The sequence below is a fragment of the Phlebotomus papatasi genome, chromosome 3 (assembly GCF_024763615.1).
Source record: "Phlebotomus papatasi isolate M1 chromosome 3, Ppap_2.1, whole genome shotgun sequence".
Taxonomy (NCBI): domain Eukaryota; kingdom Metazoa; phylum Arthropoda; class Insecta; order Diptera; family Psychodidae; genus Phlebotomus; species Phlebotomus papatasi.
The window spans coordinates 90343930-90359746 of NC_077224.1; the positions used below are offsets into that span (position 1 = coordinate 90343930).

The window sequence follows — 15817 nt, forward strand, 5'->3', positions numbered from 1 at the left end:
GGTGAATGGACATTAGGTTTGGCGGATGACGACTCTGCGTATTTTATAGTCTGATCCATCTCAACACGTATAACTTTATCTCGTGGTCTAAGATAACTACTTGAACGTTCACTACACAGAAATTCACTTTTTGCGTTAGTAATACTAGGTGATGATACACTTAATGTATCAGAATCTTTAGTTTTCTGCATTCGATAATTATCACTTTTTGGTGTTAGATTATACAGTAAATTGTTCTTACTTGACGAATTTGTCACTAGATCTCCTTCATCGTATTCTTTGGGATCTTTCATGAGCAAAAGCGTGGGGGTGTTCTCAACAATATCACCATGCATCCCTTCTACGACTGAAATCCCAGCAGGTGGACCAGGTGACCTGCCCGGTGCCGGATCACCATTGATTGGGCCACCCATAATACCCAAAAGTCTACACACGAAAAAGAAAATGTAAAAACCCCTCATGATTTACAGCACAAAACACACACACCAATCTTAATCATTAATTGTGTATTGTTGTTCTCAGGAGGATTCTAATTTATTCTTCTCCATCTTTCCACTATTTACACATAATTATAATCAGTTCCACTCAAACTCAGTAGTACCCTCATGTATTGGGTAAGATTGTGGGTCACGTGTTGTCACTCTCAAAATTTTTCTCTACCCGGAACTCTCCTCTGTGTTACCTAAGTCACCTACATGAATCACTGATAGATATAGATAGTAATAAAAACACAAAATAATGTTTTGCTAAAAACAACTGGAAAACTATCGATCAATTGTACAATAGCCCTAATTACAAATAGGTTTTTTTCAAAATATTATGTGAGAATATTTCTTATGAAATAGTATTGTTTATACACGCTTTGGTTGTATTTTGAAAGTATTAAAAAAAATAATCAGTGATAAGCCCAGATAAGTTTATGGTAGCTGAGATTTTTTTACAGGCGAACTCGAATTGCGTGCTACTCGGGGTCCTTGCAACTCGAAATACTTAAAAAATCGATCATGAATTGAATTTTGGGGGCAACGAATAGCGTCGAGCAAACTGTACTCGGAAGCAGAAACGAATAATATTGGCTTGACGCGATTCTTTACCCCCAAAATTCAATTACTGATCAAATTTTCAAATATTCCGAGTTGCAAGGACCCCGAGTTGCACGCACTTAGATAGTTGCACGTAATTCGAGGTCGCCTTTAAAGAATCTTAACTATCCTAAGCTTATCTGGGCTTATCACTAGTCATTTTCTATTTTAAATAATTTGAGTACAGAAAACTTAGAAAAAGAATGTTGATTAAAATCGGTTAATAAACATTAAAGGGTTTTAGTAAAGGTCGGGGTATAGTGAAGTGGAGTGGAGACTGAATTAAACCACAGTTAGAAAGGTTTCGATCATTTTCAATCTCAGATATAATATACAAAAATTTAATAAATATCGCTTCATAAACAACGAAAATACAGTCCAGTAAAAATGTTTTTCATTATAACTCAGGCCAGAAAACATCGAGGAAGCAGTACGACCCATCGTTGGGACGGTCTCAACCTCAACTACAACACATTGAGATTTAAAGGAAAAGCATCGTCCACTTTTCGAAATATCCGACACATTGAATTTTCGGCAATCGATTTTTCGATTAATCGGACCTTCGATGAAATCGGATGAAGTTGCGGTGGCAGTGGGGTTGTAGTACTCTACGAGAGCTTTCCAAAACACCAAAAATTTTCGAATTCCGATAATTAGAACCGGAGATATGGTCATTTAAAAATTCAATTTTTGACCCCTATATAGCTCGGATCAGGGAAGTCGGGGGGGGGGGGGGGGCTTATTTTTTTTTAATCGAAAGCTCTTAAGCCCAGCTATAGCATACTAAAATTTGAGATCGATCGATGCCATAGAGATTAAGTTATTCAGAAAACAAAATTTAGTGGTGTTCCAAAATGGCGGTAGGAGGGTGGGGGATTAGATCTGACATCACCTACTTTAAGCTTTGCCGAAAATCACTTGTCGATATCTCTCCGTTCTCTCTCTAGAAGTGGTCATACGACGGACGGACCAACAAAGCATATAATATTCATGATCTATGAGTGTTAAAACGGGGATCTCAGTGCCAGTGGCACAATAGGCAAGACCGTTAGGTCTGGGGCGGGTGAGATCTCTGACTCGACTTTCACAGTTCAGTTCAAGTCTCGCCAGGTGCAAGCAACTGAATGTCAGGAAAAGACATTTTCACTGAGATAAGACGTAACAAATTGCACCGCTTCTGCCCAAAAAAAAACTCTGGGGGCAAGGAAGAACCATCCACATCGCGGAGAAGGCGCTCCTTGGCGGTCCATAATGGACTTAGCACATTTTTTCAACACGGGATGCACGAATTTTCAGCATGATATGATTACATTGTAAAAAAAAAAACATATCCCGATACGAATAAAAATAATAGTGTCAACACATGTAAATCTAAAATTTGACTCTACAAAGTTACATATTTTTAATTTGCCAACCCATTTTCGTTAAGAAAAATAAACAAAACCATATTCAATGCTGAACAAAGAACACTGCTATAAATAATTTTGCATACGATTGCAATGATCTTAATTGAAAAACTTAAGCAAAGAATTTTCATATATATTAATTTAACAAAACTTAGAGAAGAATATTCTATGCCCAACTCCCAGGAAATAGGCAATTAGGTAGGTGCACGAATGTAGAAAATATTCTTTTTTGGCACATACTATAACAAAGTTGTATAAAATATTATGTTTTCATTATATACATGTTCAATGCGCTGAGACCTCAAAATCGCCACTCCAATATTTATTTGTTTTCAGTAAAACGAAGTAAAAAATAGGTTGCGTGATAAGTTTCACGCAACTACCATATTACACATTGACTTTTATGTATTGGGGCCATAATAAAGGTAGACTACATATACTTCTTGTCAAAACACCAATTTTCATTGGTTCTTTCAATTTTCCCTTTTACATCAATTGATGTAGAATTAAAGGAGCTATATAATAGTGAAAACTATAAAGTGGCCTAATGAAAGAATACTTTTATTTATTTTTTTTTTATATCAACACTTTTCGAAAAAGGAAATTACAGAAATCGCAGAAGTTTTCATTTGCTTTCTATGCCTTCTTGTATAACATTTCCAGAATGATAAATGAATTAAGTGAGTATAGTGAAATATTTTCTCTTCTACATGAACATGAATCGATACATTTCACTCTCTTTTTGCAATTCCATTTTCCCATTTTACGTTAAAATTTCTCTTTTCCGTTTTCTTTTCGTAAATAAAAAATATATTGTCAAAAAAACCTATTTTTCTTTAAATAACTGTTGAACAATCAATTATACAATATCTGAATACAACAAAACGTTTAGAAAAAGCACAATATAATAAATAGGATTTTCCCCACATAAATATACGCACTAATATTTTACATTGACTTTATAACCATTGTCACTATTTCTTAATATTTTTCTCTCATAAAATTTTCTTTGAATTTTTCCACGTTACACCGTAGACAGATATACGTATGCCTCAGAGATTTCACGAATACTAAAGTACACTTCCAGCAGCACAATTTTAAGGGTGAACATATAAAAGCGGGTGAATAAACCATGAAAAGTACGAAAGCTTCCTGTGGTGTCGACATCATTCGTTAAAACTTCGTTACTGTATATAGGATTTCCAGTGTTTCTCCGTTTTCCTTTATATTTTCCAACGCTCCATTCCAATATGAAAGTTATATGTTGTACAAGGGGAAGATATTATGGTTGGAACTGGTGTACAGATATGTGTACATAGTTTTTCATATGAATTGTGGAAGTGTCGAGGAGGTCTTAGTTTTTGTATGTGGTGTACACATTCTTTCTATTATGTCCCCACCTTAACTTTCTCCTTATTTACTTATCTCACATAGATATTTACATGCACAGAGTGGAAGAATATGTAACGATTAATGTAAATAGAGAGTTTGTTAGGTATTCTTCCATTCTTTCTTTCACCTTGAGGGAGGGGTGCACAATGAATTTGTGGATGAAAAGTTAAACCATATCAGATAATGGGTTGAGATGTGGGAGAAAGCGTACTAACGAACCTGTTATATGACAGTGTATTTTGATCAATTTAAAAAAGAAACCTCTAAAGTACGAAATTAAAAATTCTACTGACATATATTTACCTTTAAGCTTTTTTATTGAGCCACTATCTTAACTTGTTTGACCCTCAAAAGAACTTTTTTCTATCATCGTGAAAATATAATACTCGTGAATTTAGAATTTCTAACATTTTTTTAATACTCTTTTTTCTGTAGGCCACTCTGAAATATTTTTGAAAAAAAAAAACATCAAAACAATTAATTCGGAATATCATTGTACTCTTTTGGATAAATTGAAAAAGACCTGGATTGAGCAAGAAGAAAATCGTTTTTTATCAGGACAATGCACTGGCACACATGTGTGTTAACCATGATGAAATTCAAGGATTTGAAGTATGAATTGTTTGTTCTTCCAACCTATTCCCCATATTTGGCTCACAGCGACTTCTATCTGTTCCGAATTCTGGAACTTCAAGCAGTTCCTCAATGGGATATAGTTTTCGTTAAATTAAGACGCAATTGCACTGTAGAAGGATATTTTGCAGAACTTTCAGAAACACATTTCCGCCATGAGATAGAATTGCGGGCCAAGTGCATTGAAGTTAAGGAAGATTACATATCAGAATAAAAATAGTTTTGGAATTATATAGTTTTTTTTTCATGTCCAGTCTCAGAAGTTTTCATCCGACATGTAAATGTTAAACTCGTTTTAATGGGCTTGGCGGTATTTTATGAAAACTTTTTTGTGTGTGAGAAAAATTGATTAACAAATTTCCATTAAATTTTAGGTGGCATATGCATAATGTAACGAGACAACTATATTATTAACAAAGTTAAAAATACATATAATAATTTGCGAAAACCCTTAATAAATAAATATAAAAAAGAAATTTGTGTGGAAAAAAGATATAATATAAGACAAAAGTTGGATATTTGCCATGAATTTGATTTCTAGGGAGAGTGTCTGCTTGTGCTATTGAGCGTATTGGCACCAGGCGCCTTTAAGTCTTAAAGACAAAATTGCAAGACGGACAGACTCTTGACTCTCTAGGGTAGGGACTTGTAGTAATAATGTGAAAAAACATGGCTATAATTTAGCAGATTAAATTTTCTAAACAGAGTAATTCATATTAAAGCTTGTTAGAAAAAAGAGTGAGAGATTTAATAAAAACTTGTCTAATATTAGGGTGAACCCTAATATTAGAACCCTATTGTAATAAGGATAGTAACAATGCCGTATATTTTTCATAGTTTTTGAAAACTGTTGCTTTTCTCATTTAAATAAAAATTCAAATAAAAACAATATTCTAAAAAGTGCCCGAAACAATGCAACGGTAAAAGAATGTTTAGAATGTAGAGAAAAAATTAAAACATATTGTGATTGTCCCCGTTTCCCCAAAGTCGGGTAATTTGGCAAAGTGGATGACTTATCTTAAAACGCTTATGGCTGCTAATCCTTATTTGAAAGGCCTGTGACTGGTAGATCGACTCCCAGCGACTTAGCACATTTAGCACTTTTAGTAGTTTGGCATTTTAACCTCAGATCTTGGGCATACGCCACTTGTCTTGGCAAAATTATTGCCTCTTCAGTATTATTGCCTCTATAGTCACAAGTGATCAGAAAATAAATTTTCATGGAGCTTTGTCTTTATTGCTCCAGTAGAAAAAGTCCGCCTGACAATGGAAGCTCTTTGGCCCTAATATTAGCAAAGAGGTTATGCCTTTATTTCCTTTAATCAACTTGACTTTAAGAATTCGTAAGTTGGATCTGGTTGGATCATCAATTGGCGTCACTTCCGCATAACCTCATCAGCAGTTCTTGTGTAGTATGTGTATTTCTAAATGTATATTCCGTTCAGAAAGACTGACTGATTTAATTATCCAAAATTTTTTATTTTTTATAGGTATAATAATAATAATGCTTGCACAACATTCCATGAAGGAACAAGGCCTTCCCGCAAGGGGATTTCTAGACATGCATTATTATTTTTTCTTGTACGGGATGAGGTTGTCAGTCCCATGCCCGTGGAATCAATTGCAGTGAAGCTCACTGGATGCAATTCGAACACCTTTAACGCCAGAAAAATTCCTGGTGGCCTAAAGGGGATGCGAACCCGGGACACTTCCATTATATGTAGAGCGAGTGCTTGACCACTTGACCCATTGAGTGCTCTATTTATAGGTATACAATTTTTAATTTTCATCCACTAGACATTCCTATAAAATCGTTTATTCTGTTTGCGTCAGAATGGCCTCTACACACTAGGAGAAATTTTTTTAAAAAATACCCTTTTAAAGAAAATTTCCCCTATCCTTGTAGGCAGAAACGTAAGATTTTTTTAAAAAAGGCAATTTGTAACGAAAATTGCTTCTAGTGTGTGGACGAAAAAAAAATCTTTACGTCTTTTGTAATAAAAAAATTTATAATGTAATAAAAAGTTTTTCCTACACAAGCGTAGGGAATTTGCTTAAATATCGACATAATTTTGTCTAGTGTATAGAGGCCATAAGGCATCAAAAGACTGAAATATTTTTATTGAAAAACAGTGAACAAATATAGTAGTAAAATAAATGAATATTGAACGTTTCTTATGGATGAGTTTTCTATGATAATTTTTAGGAAAAAACAACAGTTTACAACTGGAACTCGAAATACGTGAAAATTTGATTTGGAGTTGAATTTTGTACATCCAAAATATATTCGAAAAATGCACATAAAAGAAATTTCAAGAAAACAAAACACATGCTATTAGAGGGGATGTAGGGAGGAAGTCCGTGGAAAAGAAGAAAATACGTTTCTAGATAATGTTCTATTTTAACCCTCTAATGTCTGTTTCTTTAATATGCAAAAAAGAGTAGTGACATATTTTTTTCCAGACTAATTATTGTTCAATGAACTTAAGGGGGTAAGCGGGTTTGAAGGCTTCAAAAGATCGATTATTTTTTTTATTTGCTTATTAAATAGGATAATAAGCAAAGAACATTTTCTGAAAATCTTAAGTGAATCGGAGTAAAACTCTCGCAGGTAGAGCAGTTATATTTCTAGAGTCGGTAGTCTTTATTTTAAGGATATAGGAAGCAACTCACTCCGCTTTAGGCAGAACACCCGCTCCACGCGGAGAAGTGAAATGCTCGAAGTTCCTAAGCCCTCAACTGCAGCATTCACAAGGTCACTAATCTATCTTGCTCCAATAGTGATCAATAATCTCCGTGATCACGTCCCAGAATTTACTTATTTATTTCTGTCCAGCGCTTCTGGAGACACTATCAGGAGTCTTCTCAAATCGAGATATAATTAATATTCTGATTTGCTCTATTTACCTTTTCTCCTACTTTTTGTTACATAAAACAGCCTTAATGGCCACCATGTAATACACTCTTTCTGAACTGTACGTTCCTAAAGATTGAATAAATTAAATTGAATTGAATTGAATTTATGCATTTTGCCCGCGCGCGCATATTGTTGTAAAACTTTAAACGCGTTTTTCTCAAAACATCATTTTCAAAATCAGTTGTCAAAATATTTCGAAAACGCCTGAACTGATCTTTCTAAAACTTTGCACACTTCTTCCACACAGTGCCGGATTTAGGTGGGTTCCCTGAGGCCACGGCACCGGGCCTCCACATTTAAGAAGTCTACCATGGTTACAATAAATTAAATTGCTATTAGCGATTAGAGCATTTAATGTCACGACCCCCTATCTTGCGAGTTTTTCAATTTTTAAAAAAATCTAAAATCTGCTCTAATAGCCGTAGCGTAAGGGCTCATCATTTTGGAGAGGGAGGGTGCTTATAAGTAGCAAATCTCACTTCAGGTCAATTCAACAAGTAACTATAAATGTGAATCAACACAATATTCAACGAATATTTAATAATATCACTTATATCATCATATCATATTTCTCGTAAGCAATTGCTCACACTGAATTTTCAACAAAGCAATTTCAACCAAAATCATATTCAAAATTTAACGTATTTAGTGTTAAAATCTTTCAAAAAGAACAAATATTAAAATAGAATTCATTATTCATCAAATATTGGAATAAAAATCCATCATTTTAATCAAATTATTTTTAGTGTCCAACTTTACCCTCAAAGTGTCCAAATTTAGAAATTGTTCAAAATTATGAGCTCTTACCGTAATTCTTAATATTTTTGGATGAAATCAACTCGAAATACCTTTAAATGTACCTTTAAAGCTTTTAAAGGTATTGTGATCTCGAGTCTGAGAATTTAGTAAAAATTCTTGTTTTGCGTATTTTTTGTATCTCAAAATTTCAATGATATAATTTCACTGAACTTGTCTAATTTAAGGTAAAGTACCCTTACTCGACCGGGTTCCTCTATTCGACCGGTGGGTCAATTTTTGAATATTTGATGGTGAATTTCATCAATTTCTATGAATTTGTCACTGATTCGTATTATTTAAAGAATAATTGACCTATTAATGTTAGATCATACACAAAATATTATAGCAAATATAATTAAATTGAATAAATAAATCTACCGGTCGAATAAAGGGTACTTTACCTTATAGGCAAAAAATTGAGGAATTCTACTGTTTGCTCGATATAGTTTTTTAAGTAGTAAAAACAAAATCAGGTTTTAGGACTTGGCATAGTTCACACTGTCGCACTGTTGGAAAACGCAAATATTTTTGGGGCCCTCACAAATGGGCATTGGGCCTCCACATTTCTAAATCCGGCCCTGCTTCCATATATAGTTGGCTCATGCTTGACATGAGGGTTTTTAGAAATATTGATTTTGACGTAAAAATCGAAAAAAAAAATTTAAAAAATTCCTACCGTTAAGCACGAACCACATTCATATCCTAAAAGAAAATACTAGTTTTATTTATTTAGGATGAAGCTGCTAGAAAAAAAAAAAACATGACAACGGAAAAAAATGAGGGTGTTATCGGTGTTATCATATCATTTCTCAACGGCTCAATTTTGAAAATTTTCCAAGAATTTTCCGGTGAAATTATCTGCCAAGGCCTACTCTATCAGATAGATGAAAATATGAATTTATGAAATTTCATAGTTCAAAAATAAAAAATGGACAAAATTATTTTTTTTCCTATGTCAAACCCGCTTACCCCCTTAAAAATACCATCCGTTCTTCATTATCTCTTTTAGTTTAGGCGCAAAATGAACTTTTTTTCTTTTGATTTGCCTTCCGCACTTAGACTATTTAAAATAGAAAATGACAAATGATAAGCCCAGATAAGCTTATGGTAACTGAGATGCTTTACAGGTGACTTCCAAATGCCTGCAACTCGAAATGCGTGAAAATTAGATTGTGAGCTGACTAAATAAGAGAATTAAATCTATTGCAAAGCTCTCAATTTTTAATGAACGCTTTGCATTGCATCTTAAGAGACTTAATGAATTTTTACCACGAATATTTTGAACATTTTTAATCTAGAAACTCTTTCAGACAGAATCTTTTTTTACATCTAATTATATATTACGTTTCTTAGGGTTTTTTAGTAATAGCAATATGAAATTCCAAACTATTTTTGTATCACGTAAAACAACGATAATCATTAGTGATAAATTTCCCTAAAAATTTAGTAAAAATGCTACATTTTCGAGTAAATTTCTCAGAAAATGTAGACCGAGTTATAGAAAGAGGTCAACGAGTAATTTTTTCGACGAGTGTGTTGTGGAGCTCAGAGGCAAAAATTGAGAAGTATGAGTTAATTTCAAAAATTTTGAAGTCTTGGATAAATATGTACCATTTTATAAGAACTAGTAATGAATCGGTAAAATGATTTTATTATTTGGTATTGGCAGTTGGCTTATTTAAAGCTAATTTAAGAATAGGTTTAACCCTTTAAGGACGATTGAAACACCCGTGTCCCATAAAGAAAATTTTTCCTGACTACCTAAAGTTATTTTTTTCTAAGGTTTATACATAATTGTAAAGTAAGAAGTTGAAGGAATTTAGAATATTTTTTTGCAAGTCTCTAGCTACTTGATATTTAATAAATATATGAGATGCTCAGAGCAGAAGTGGACTCTTTTAATAGGGAAATGCATACAAAAGAGACCACTTCTGCTCTGAGCGTCTCATATAAGCTCAAAAATAAAGATTTTTTAAATCTCACATTCATAATTTATTTTATTTATTTTTTATACTTCCTATTACTGCTCGAACTCCACGGAGAGAGCAGTATTATAATCCCTCGATTTTGAATTATACATATATATATTTCGACTCCTTACCCCCCAAGGAGTCGTATTTTGGTAGAATTTTGGAAATCTGTCAGCCAAGACACAAACCTCTTTTCGGGTGGATTTCGGCTAACTTCAGCTACGTATTTTTATTACTCTTTAAACTATTTTGTGGAATCTATTAATTTTTATAAATCGATTTAAATCGGTTAAGTACTGGTAAACCGTGTAAATGATGCGAAAGTACTTTTGAGGTATAGCATTTAAGTCACAAGTCCGAGCATTTCGCAAAGCCTGGGACGCTTTGTCACCCCTTTTTTTAAGCAACACCATTTTGGAAATAAAAACTACAACACTCATACATAATATTTTTCATTAGAGCGAAAATTATTATTTTTTGGGCTATTTTTGTCCCTATCGTCTATAGACGCAAAGATTGCACCGAATCAGATCGGACTCTTTTGGACTTTCCAAGGTTAGATGTAAGACTTATCATTGATTATGTTTACCCGTTTCATTTTTATTGTTGATTTACGGTTCGCCATAAGTGTCTTGTTCTTAAAGGGTTAAAAAACGATTATAAATCGGTAAATTGGAAAGATGAAAAATTTAAAATAATTACTTTGAAAATATTAGGAAAATTTTAATTCTTTTGTTTTATTCGCAAACTTACTTGTGCTTATTCAGGGTGAGGAAGTTGAGCACTCAGAGTACGTTATCAGCTGTCATCGTTCTCATTACGAAAGACATCATTTGCATCCCAGCCATTGCCAAGAAGATTACGTGGAACTGCGCAAATGAAAGACCGATATTTAAAAACAAAAGACGATTTTTATCACTTCATAAGCCAAAGTAGTAATACTGACCATTTTCCTGACCTGATCAACATGGTGTAATCTTCCGTTACAGGGAGGGCACCACTGCCATCTCCGCCATTACGCTCTTCCGGACGTCAGAGAATTAAGTGAAATGGCGTATGATCAACGCCTATTATAGACTTAAGCGTTGCCTGATCAGCCTCCACATCTTACGGATAATTATCTAGATTTCCGACATTCTAGAAATTCGTTCATTCTTGGAGTCCCGGCTCTGGCTATTTTTTTTCCATCCTACCAAGCAGAAGAAGCAGCCTTGTAGGCAATTTTGACATGGACTCTGTACTCTTGAAAAACCAGAGCTCGAAATTCTTGCTAAAATCTTGGTTTTTCCAAGATAATGAGCTGATCCCGCTGATCCACTACAAAAATAGGATTGCTCAAGAGGTGCTCAAATGTCTCAGGCGGAGAGGCTGTTAAATCATTCATGACAGTATTTGGTAAACCCATATCCTGGATCCCAATACCAGAAAAATGAAAGAGATGTTCAGGAATAGGAAGTCTTTCATTATTGACTACAATAGTGTGATGAATGATGATCAACTTCCTTATGAATAATCTCTCGCAAATATACCCGACGAATTGTAGTGAAATCTGGCAAAATGTACTCACGAACTATGGAATTGTCCTGATGTCGTTTCCATGGCCATTTTCATGTTCTCGGTAAAGTTTTGGCAAACAACGTATGAAGGATTTATCACATAAGACTCATCCCGTTAAATTGAGCTGTCAATACCAGGGAATCTATCTTTTTGCCCCTAGTAGACAATTAATTAAAAGCACACTTGTCCGAAGCTGTTGTTCTACTAAACATCCTCTCATATTCATATTCTTTTGTAGAAAATTTCAAAAATTGCCTCTTTTAGAGGGAAAATTGAAGTGTGGCTGGTGGCAATAAGGTGATCTTTTGCCTAATCAACTTCACTGCACTCAGAGGTAAATATCTAATCCCAGACAGTTCTATGAGCGTCCCCATTTTGAGAAATCCTCGCTGAGGGGATGTAAAACAGTCCTTATTTCATTGCAGCATTTTTATATCTGATCCCCAATGGAGGATTTCTGCTATTCAGACTTACGGCTTTCATAATACAATTGGGGATGAATCTGCTAAAAAAAAAACCGGAAATTGATTAAAATTTGCGCCGCAGTGGACACCAAAATAAGGTTATATGATACTCACTTTGTTGGAAGCTCGTAAAAATAACTAAATGTTTTCTACAATGGGACACATTGTCTAATATTAATGTACTCACAACCAACCACTTCCTAAGCGATTAACTTGAATAATAGAATATCTCAATAGCAAGAAGGGCAAGAAGTAATAGCAGAGGATAAACTTTTTTCTGACTCCGGGAATAAACAAATGCTCTGTTTTTCTGTTGAGACACAGGGGCGCTGCAATCATTCTGATGATAATTTGAATTTTGAAACTTCATAAACGACATTTATGATATGTAGTGCCATCTAGCGATTGACATTGGCATAAATTCCACTTTTCTAAATGTTGCGTTACTTGCAAGACACTCTCTCTGCTAACGGTATTTCTCTTTTTTGGATACAGAAATGGGAGTCGCAGAGACAGGAAAAATAGTGTCTAGTCTAGTCTAGTGAAAAGGGCTGAAAAAATGAGTTGGAATAGTGCAAGTGTTTAGTGTGATATTTAGAAACGACCGACAAACCGCATAGAAATAGAACGTCCGAGGAAAAAAGCAGTTTGAGAAGAAAAAGCTCATTCAGGATTCCGGGGAGCATTCAATGATGACTTCCTCCCTGGCGCGTGGACGAATGATGAGGCTGGTCACAAGGAGAATGTGGAATCTGCCTATGGCAAACCTCATCATTCGTCTACGCGCCGTGGAGGAAGTCCCCATTGAATCCTCCGCGGAATCCTATGAGCTTTTTCTTGAAAGATGTTGCAGTGGGGGAAGACGAAAATCCCAATTTGTGACTGAAGTTTATATAATATTCATGCGGAGGTGAATAATGTCGATTAAGGGTTCAAAGTGCAAACTCTGATTGCCTTTACCATTTCAGGGGTAAATAGTTATCGTCATAACTTTGATAGCTAATCCCTTTTAAACCCTTTAAGCCTCGATAGATCACGACGTCCTTGGGGAGACTCAGGGGCTTGTTCTTTAAGGAATAGGGGAGATATTTGGTTCATGCTCTTCTCTCCTGATCCATGGTACTGCTTTATGGTCTCCATGGCCCTCGTTATGGCTTCCCTGCTTCCGGATCCACGCGAAGTGCTGCATAATTCCTTTTCCGACAAAGCTGTTTTTTCTGCTCCCTCAAGGATAAATATATTATCTAAGCTTCAGTCACAAATTGGGATTTTCGTCTCCCCCGGCTACAGCATATTTCTCTCAACAAACCTCGAGCCCATCTCCACCTACTAGACGACCACTGGCTGTTACTCATAGCACCATCAAGGTCACCATAAAGTTGGTGATCAGGAAGCCAAAGGAGAACCTCTCGCCATTCCTTAACAATCTCGTCAACAAAGTCATGAAGGCGCACAAATTTGATCCCGCGAAGGCCAAGCTAGGTATTTTTAATAAATCACATAAAAATGCCAATTTTATTTTGCGGAAAAATTCTCTAGTGATTTTTAGATAGATAATTAAATTCTCTATTTACTTTTCTAAGCACAAAAAAAAGAAAAAAAAATTACTATACGGCTATTATCAAAGACCATACGGAACATTTATCAGGATTTAATTTTAATCTCAATCTGTTAATAGCTTCATTCACTCTAACGGTAACGATAACGGTATCTTATTTTGGCTACGGGATTCGCAGAGGCGACACATGACAAAATCGCATTGTATTGAAAAGTTGTGAAAAAAATTGATTGCTGTGGTGTGGTGATCAGGAGTGCCAGGGAGCACCCCACATCCACATCAGTAACGAACAGTGAAAGTGTAGAGAGCCATGGAACGTTCGAAGAGAAAAACAGTCTGAGAAGACAAATCTCACTCAGGATACCCGAGAGGATACACTGAGGACTTCCTCCCTTGGACGTTAGCGAATTATTAGGCTGGCCACATGGAGAGGGAACAGCAGAAATTTGTCGGCAAAGCAGATATGCAGCACTTTGCGTGGATCCGGGAGCGGGGAAGCCATGAAGAGGGCCATAGGCACCATCAGGCAGCACCATGGATCAGAAGAGAAGAGTAGGATCAAATGTCTGCCATATCCCTTGAAGAACAAGCCCCGAAGCTCCTAATTTTCGTGAGGTGTCGAGACTCCAAGCAGCTTTCTTCTCCATCGGCTACAACATCTTCACCAAAAAGCTGTAGCCCATCTCTACCTACCAGACCACTCAGGTTGCCACCCAGCAGGACTCCATAAAGCAGTTTGATCCCATGAAGGCCAAGCTCAGTGAGTACTCTTTTTTTTATAAAAACTGCATAAAAAGGCCAATTTTAATCGCTGTTAATGCTCTTTTAGTGATTAATAGAGAGCTAATAAAATTCTCTATTTACTGTTCTAAATGCTCAGAAAGATAATAACTTTTTTAACAGACAAGAATCGTGCAAAATCCACTAATTTTAGTGCCTCTCTGCTTTAATTAACACAATTAACACAATTTTTTATATTGTGTGCATGCCGAAAATATTTTTTACAGGATCATGTTAAATATTATATGCATATATATTTAACATATATATAACATTAAATATATATAAAAATTTATATATTTTTATGTTGTGTGTTTAATTTTTAACGAATTAATTTTGTGATTTGCCCTAATAGTTTTGATTCAATGGTGTCCACTAGCCCCAGGTGAACCCGTCGGAGCGGCTAGTAGAATTCTAGTTCTTTTTGTAACCCGATGTCTTGTAGAAAGATTTTTTTTTTGATTCTCAGGGTCACATGACAAATTTTATATATAGATTGGTTCCCTAGAATATTGTTTCTTTGCCCAATATATTTTCGGCAACTATTCCGTAAGTGTGAAATATCTACTGTTTTATTATATAAGTCACATAAGTGGGCTATTGCGCTCCTTTTTGTGTTTCTCTTCCTGGCCATTCATAATGATGGATTTTATTCTAATCTTGGAATATGTGATTAATTTGCTGAATTTGGTGATTTTGTTTAGAGATTTCCGATGCGCACCTTATATTGTACCTGATAAGCACCGTAATATGTTCATTTATGTTTGCATGAGTCTTTCTTCAGAGTTTTGATATGTTATTTCGTAATTTGTAATTTTTCTCATTGGAGATTACACAATTTCCAATGTTTATGGGGCGTGGAATTCACATGTATTTCTTACAGAAATGAACCGCTGCTATTTTTCTTGTTGCAAATTTAAATCCCTTGGACTTGGTCCAGTTTTCTATTGCATTTCCTTTTTCCTGTGATTTTTGTTTCATATCGTTTGTGTCTTTACATACATACATTAACAATATGATTTGGGATTCAGCGGAGAAGAGACTCCAGACAATTAATCCTTTTAAAAAATAGGGTGACGGAGAGAACTCCACCTTGAAGTGTGCGATTTTCAAATGAAAAGAGTGATTTTCAAAACTTTATCGTGTTATTTAGGTTATTTAGTAGGGTGATAGTTTGTACAACGTAATGGGGGGGGGGGGATTGATGTCATCTTGTGTTGACTTTCAAAAAACCAACATCTAGTTTGTCAGGAACTTCTG

At 35.0% G+C, this 15817-nt stretch overlaps 1 protein-coding gene and 1 long non-coding RNA gene across 4 annotated transcripts in view; one reads left to right on the forward strand and one right to left on the reverse strand.

Moving 5' to 3' along the window:
• The window catches only part of LOC129806806 (uncharacterized), a 58250-nt gene extending 45726 nt beyond the window's left edge, over positions 1–12524 (reverse strand). The window contains exons 1-4 of the mRNA XM_055855580.1: positions 12334–12524; positions 11145–12257; positions 10952–11067; positions 242–426 (exon numbers count right to left, since the gene is read on the reverse strand). Coding sequence (XP_055711555.1) covers positions 242–413 — 172 coding nt within the window. The 5' untranslated portion in view covers positions 414–426; positions 10952–11067; positions 11145–12257; positions 12334–12524. The remainder of the gene's footprint in view (positions 1–241; positions 427–10951; positions 11068–11144; positions 12258–12333) is intronic.
• Positions 12525–12717: 193 nt separating this feature from the next.
• Positions 12718–14854, forward strand: LOC129806682 (uncharacterized). 3 transcript variants are annotated; one of them, XR_008752201.1, is made up of 4 exons: positions 12718–12865; positions 13064–13129; positions 13188–13701; positions 13898–14854. It is a non-coding gene; the product is annotated as an uncharacterized LOC129806682 (long non-coding RNA). The 3 variants fall into 3 exon arrangements; XR_008752200.1 differs by having other exon boundaries at positions 13188–14854; XR_008752202.1 differs by having other exon boundaries at positions 12718–12848; positions 13073–13129; positions 13188–14854.
• Positions 14855–15817: the final 963 nt, after the last annotated feature.